Below are 6,178 nucleotides of genomic sequence, written 5' to 3'. Positions count from 1 at the left end.
TTTTTGTAGGTCATCTCTTGTTTTGCCCCTTGAGAAATGCTATTGTCTTGAACATGCATCAAGGGGTGGGTGTCTTGAACATGCATTCGTCGGTGGGGACCGAGATCGTGCACACGATCGAGTCGTAGGGGTGGGAAACTACGTCCACACAGGAGGCTACAACTAGAAGTAGTAACCTCAAACCAACCCGCAAAAGGAAGCTTCCCTAAAAAAAAACCCGCAAAAGGAAACTAGCTACTAGGATACCATGCGCATGCATCTATAAGAAGGTACTACGTTTTCTCTACGTAAGGAAGAAGCAAGAAGCAGGTAGCAGCTAGCATACCACACTCGATCGATCATACACATACACCATGCCGGCCGCGCAGCACATCGAACGAGACCAAGACCTCGCCATGAGCAGCGACGAGTTACTTCAAGCTCAGCTGGAGCTCTACCACCACGGCCTCGCCTTCGTCAAGTCACTGGCGCTCAAGGCCGCCACGGACCTGCGCATCCCCGACACCATCCACCGCCGGGGCGGCGCCGCCACCTTGTCCGAGCTGGCCTCCGACACCGGGATCCACCCCACGAAGCGCTCCAACCTCCGGCGGGTCATGCGGGTGCTCACCACCACCGGGGTATTCTCCATTGTCCAAGGCAAAGGCAGCAACGACCACGCCGGTGATGGCGCTGCGTATTACAAGCTCACGCGGGTCTCCCGGCTCCTTGTCGAGAGATCACCGCACAACCTGTCCCCGATGGTGGGCACCATCGTCAACACGTTATGCTGGACCTCTCTCCTCAAAATGCCAGAGTGGTTTACCCAAGGCCAAGAGGGAGAGTCGGCACAGTCGCAGTCGCTCGTCCAGCTGGCCAACGGCTGCACGTTCTGGGACACCACCAAGGTCGAAGGCGGCTTGTTCAACGACGGCATGGCCGCGGACAGCCGCATCGCCATGAAGGTCCTGTTGAAAGAGCACGGCGGAGCGTTCGGGGAAGTGAAAAGCTCGCTGGTGGACATCGGCGGCAACCATGGCGCTACCGCGTCGGCCGTGGCGAGAGCGTTCCCGCACCTCAAGTGCACCGTTCTGGACCTCGCACACGTTGTCGCCGCGGCTCCCGCCAGCGACATTTTGACCTTCGTCGCCGGAAATATGTTCGAGTATGTCCCACCTGCGGATGCTGTTCTACTCAAGGTAATTTTTTATTTTTATTTTTATTTTTGGATATGTTCTTCTTTTTTCTGCTGGTCTACTATATATGCTAATGGGATATAATAATATGTTTGGTTCCAGTGGATTTTGCATGACTGGAAACACGAAGATTGCGTCAAGATAATGCGCCGGTGCAAGGAAGCGATCCCAGCGAAAGAAGCCGGAGGAAAGGTGATAATTATCGACATGGTGGTGGGATATCCGGTGACTCAGCCCAACGATTCCAAAGAGGCGCAGGTTTTGTTAGATATCTACATGATGGGCTCCGATGGAATGGAGCGAGAGGAAAACGAGTGGAGCTTGATTTTCTCCGAAGCCGGGTTCAGCGACTACAAGATCACTCCAACCAATGGGATTCGATCAATTATCGAAGTATACCCTTAAATGTTCTTATATACTTCCACTTCGGAGATACTATCTCCTTCCGTCCTTACGTGTTTATTAGTCTTGCACGTGTAATCAACTTGGTAAATTAGCAGCCAAGATACACGTGGAAGACTTATAAACTGGAAAGGAAGGAGTATTTATTCTGCTCGTCATTTGATTTGTAATAAATGTCACCTGTATTATTGCATTTAAGTTTTACTTTTTGTTTATAGATTTTCAAATTTGCTTCTCTTTAGTTTATTTCATTTTTTCCGCCCATTGTACCGCACCTATGTAATCTACATAAATTGTTCTTTTCTTTACATACATTAACATTTCTTCTGCAGTTACCAAACATTTACACGTGTATTTGTTCTACTCCCGCTGATCCAAATTATTTGTCGTAGCTATAGAGTCTTTACTCTGCAAGTACATAGTCCGGTCTCAATGAGTTGTTAGCATGAAATAACTATCCCACTTGTCCAAAATGTTGTGAACACCACGGCTTTCTGATTGCATGATAAAATGTGATGACTATTCAGTGGATTTTTCAACGTGTTGGCCACGAATTAATACCCAGCTGATGTGGATAAGGACCCACCTTACAGCCCAATAAAAAAAATCACCTCTCTCACATCCCTTTGACCACCGCCCCTTCTCCGACGAAGTCTCTAGCGAACTCGTCGTTCGCCTCTCCAAACACGAGGACATGCAGCTTGGTTCTCAAGCAGCCTCGCTGACTCGGGCTCCCCAGTAGGCCGGCCACAGTGTGGCTCCGTGGCAGCTCATGCGCGTGTACAAGCGGACCCGTGTACAACCGGAGTAAATAAATATTTCGGTAATTTTGACCCCAATGATTTGTCTTGGCATCACAGTTACTGTTAAACTAACTTTCTTTTCACCCAACCCTCCAGTAGCCATCTCTGCATTCGATAACCGGCCCCACCAGTAGTCAATACCACACGATTTCCTTCACCCAACCCACCAGTAGCCATCTCTGCATTCGATCCGAGCACGGGGCCCGCCGTGTTGCACACCGCCCCAATTGCATTGGGATCCTCAGCCAGCCCCACCTCCTGGGACCCGTCCGGTATCCCATCCCCCGACACGGAGCCTGCAGTCACGCCAGCTGGCGGGTTCAGCCTTTCCCGCACCGGGGGGTTCAGTCTCCCTAGATCCGCGAGAACCACCATGTCCATGTCATCATTCGCCCGTGGGGCACTGCGGGAATCACTCGGGCTGCGCGCGCCAACCACCACTTCGACCGCCCGATCCGATGACAAGCTCAGGCGCCGTCCCTGCCCCAACGGCACAATGACCATTTCCATTGGATGCTGCTCCGTCTCCTCCGTCCGGGGTCCCGCCGTCAAAGTGCGCCCGTCCGTCCCAGCCACTTGTCCGCGCCAGTCAGGTTCGAATTTGGCTCTAGAACCGTCCCGCTCCCCTCTCCATGTGCCTGCTGACCCAAAAGGCGGTCAAAAGCAGACACCCTGACGGCAACCCTATCCAGAAGGCGTTCTGGTGGCCCCACATGCAGAACGTTCGGGGCGGGGGCATGGGAGGTAGGCGCCAATCCAGCCCCTCGTTTGCCCTCCCTGCCGCGCCATGGCCGCCACCGCCACCGCCGGAAGCCTAGCCCTGCTCACCGCCGCGCACATCTCTGACACCGAACTGCCAAACTCGCCATTGTGGCCTCTGACCACCACCTCCATTATGGAAACCGTCTGGAGAGTCTAGCAAGCCACTCTGCCCATTGTCGGATGAACTTCCCACGAACCACGGCTCCCCTGCTTCACGGAAGTTCGCCACTGCGTCGATATGGATGAGGATCTTGTACTGCAACAATGGTGGTAGGATCTCCGAGCTTGGCTCCGAGATGGCCAGCCAGCGCAGCGAAGGTATCTCCTCCGGGTTTGCAGTCCATGCAGTGAGCCTGAACGCAGAAAGATCAGCTCTTGAACTTGACTCCGGCGCAACCGAGTCCACCTTGCACGCCGTCCCCAACAACTCCTCTGCCGTCTTCCGATCCCAAGCGTGTGGTGGTATCCCCTCCATGACAATCCAGACCTTGAAGCCCATGGTCGAGAAGACTGCCTGCGACTGCCGGTTCCATGGCCTGAAGAACAGCCTATCGCCCTCCCACTACACCGCCGGGTACGACGCCACCCTGTTCCGAAGCTCAGCCGACGCAAAAACGACCAGAAAATCCTCCGACCGGTAAGAGTGCACCGAGACATGATCCGCCGAGATGTCGAGCCACCCCGCCAAGATCTCCAGCACCCGCTGCGGCGAGAGGCGTCTCCGGGCACCACCCATGTAGGCGACCATGGCGAAGCGTAGCCGGCGCTCCAAGTCCTCCATGGACTGCGAGCGCCGCACCACACAAAGCTCATACGCACCTTCCCCCGCATCCAGCGCGACCTAGAGCCGCGGGGGTGCAAGACGCGGCCAGGCCGCCTCGGCGGCAGCACAAAGCGAGGGGGGGTGCAGCGGCGGAGGCGGTGGGGGTGGGAAGGCCGCATGAGGCGTCGTGCGGTCTGGACTGACCCGGGGAGACGAGTGGCGTGCCACCTTGGCGATCGCCTCGCGTCGGAGCTCATCAGCCGAAGAGGGGCTCCGCGGCCTCTTGCAATCGCGGGAGCCATGACCCGGCCAACCGCACCTGATATAGACATCCTAGTTGGTGCAGTCCCACCGGAAGTGGCCCTTCTCGAGGCACCTGAAGCACTTGTCTCGCATCTCCGGGATCATCTCCGCCGGCGGCGGCGAAGGCACGTGCCTCCCAGCCGCAACATCTCCGCCCTGGCCGCCCTGTCCATGACGGAGGCGCCAGAGCTCCTTCTTGGTGGGAGAAGGCCGCTCCCAGCCCGCAGCAGGAGCCTCCAGGCGAGGCGCGGAGTCCACCGCCGGCTGCGGGTCCGACTCAGCCAAGCCCTCCAAAAGCCCCAGCCCAGAGACCACCGGCCTCTCCCCCGCCGGCCTGACCTGGGAGGAGACGAATCTGGGGCTGGCAGCCCTGGTCGCGCGAGGAAGCAGCGGGGGGCGGGGGAACAGATCTGGGTGGCCGGGACGGCCTTAGTGGCACGGCCGGGAGCCTGGGTGGCTGGGATGGCCGGAGTGGCACGGCCCGGGGGCGCAGAGGCGCGGTGGACGCCAGCGCCGGAGCAGCGCATGGCGGGGAAGGGGGAAGGCTCTCGCTCTCGCTGGCTGCAATGTAACACCTACTGCCAGTTAAGTGTTACTATTAAACTAACTAATTGTATAATTAACTCGGTTGCTTAGCTCTTTCCGTCAGATCGGTCTATTATTGCAATAATTGCCTAGAGAATGAAGCTTAACATGGGATTAGAGCCAGAGTCTTGATGGTTTTCACAATTTATTCCTTTCTTATCTATCTACGTTAAACTATACAAGTTGGACCGAATAAATAAAGCAACTAAAACTTAATTCCTATAGTGGAAAATCAGTATCGTTGGTTTACTATTGAAACACACCCTCTCATAATACTAATTTTACACTAACATTTTATATATATTTAAAATAAATCTTTGTAATAAAACAGTAAAAAATTTATCTTTTGGTACGGAGGTAGACAGGGCACCGTGTTCCACGAGGGCCCGTATCGTTTTTTTTTCGTGGAACACGCGGTCTGCTCCTCGTGACCCACAGGACGCTACAGTAGTAAGACAGGTCGTAATGGAGAGTATCATATACTAGTATCATGCATATGATACTCGTGTATGATACTATTTCCGTAATGCATAGTATCGTAACCTAGTATCTTAGTTTGCCTCATTAATTGACATGCATGACACAAAGTAGTACTATATTTAATATGATATGGTATCATAATATGATACCACATCCTTTCTTTTCTCATTTAATTCTCTGCCACATGATCCAAAAGGTCTATTTGACATGCATAATACCGCTTATGATACTTTCATTACGACTATCCTAAACTGCACCGTGCACAGAGAGAGAAAGGAAGTAAAGGATCATTATTATTATTCATGCCAGCATAGCCAACCACTACGGCGCACGCAAAGTTTGACCAGTCGGATTGGATTGGTAGGCACTGTATCAAGCATGCAAAGACCATAGGATTGGATTGGATTGGATTGGATTGAATTGGATTATTATTATCGAGATGCATGCAGACAGTAGGCTCAAAAACCTCCACAGCCCACATGCAGCAGCACCAAGCATGCAAAGGCCATACTACTAGCGCTGTTTTAGCATATTATTATTCCTTACGTGCGCGTATTTGTGAACGTATGTGTTGTAGTATTGGGTTTCGCAAAAGTAGTCCTTACGAGAAGAAACCAAAAGTAGTCTATAGTCGGCAAATAGATCTGGCCACGGTGCATTTGTTTTTTTTTTGAGAATTTTTTCATTCAAATCACGAAACAGTACAAAGTAGTTGATCCTTACAAGCACACTGAAACGTAAACACAAAGGACGATGAACAATTAGAGTACCCTAAGCCAAACATAACACAAGAAGAGCTGTGGAGCCTTTTGACATCATCCCTGAATCTTGAGAGAAGACCCCTCAAGCAGAAGGATCCGCAACCAGGCGCAAGCAGGTCATCATCTTCGACCACGGTACAATTG

The 6,178-nt window shown here is 52.8% G+C and overlaps 1 protein-coding gene across 1 annotated transcript; it reads left to right on the top strand.

The window, feature by feature from the left end:
- Nucleotides 1-270: 270 nt before the first annotated feature.
- LOC119349902 (acetylserotonin O-methyltransferase 1-like) lies at nucleotides 271-1,940 on the top strand. Its single transcript, XM_037618002.1, has 2 exons — nucleotides 271-1,178; nucleotides 1,278-1,940. Exons 1-2 carry the CDS (start codon nucleotides 354-356, stop codon nucleotides 1,578-1,580), a joined length of 1,128 nt encoding a protein of 375 aa, XP_037473899.1. The 5' UTR covers nucleotides 271-353; the 3' UTR covers nucleotides 1,581-1,940.
- The last annotated feature ends 4,238 nt before the right edge of the window (nucleotides 1,941-6,178 follow it).

Source organism: Triticum dicoccoides, chromosome 1B, assembly GCF_002162155.2.
Source record: "Triticum dicoccoides isolate Atlit2015 ecotype Zavitan chromosome 1B, WEW_v2.0, whole genome shotgun sequence".
NCBI lineage: Eukaryota > Viridiplantae > Streptophyta > Magnoliopsida > Poales > Poaceae > Triticum > Triticum dicoccoides.
The sequence above is the reverse complement of the archived record's forward strand: the minus strand, read 5'-3'. Positions and strand labels throughout refer to the sequence as shown.

Coding starts and splice junctions, on each gene's coding strand:
- LOC119349902 (XM_037618002.1), top strand. CDS start 354: ATGCCGGCCGCGCAGCACATCGAACGAGACCAAGACCTCGCCATGAGC. Junction 1,179..1,277: donor CGGATGCTGTTCTACTCAAG/GTAATTTTTTAT, acceptor GTTTGGTTCCAG/TGGATTTTGCATGACTGGAA.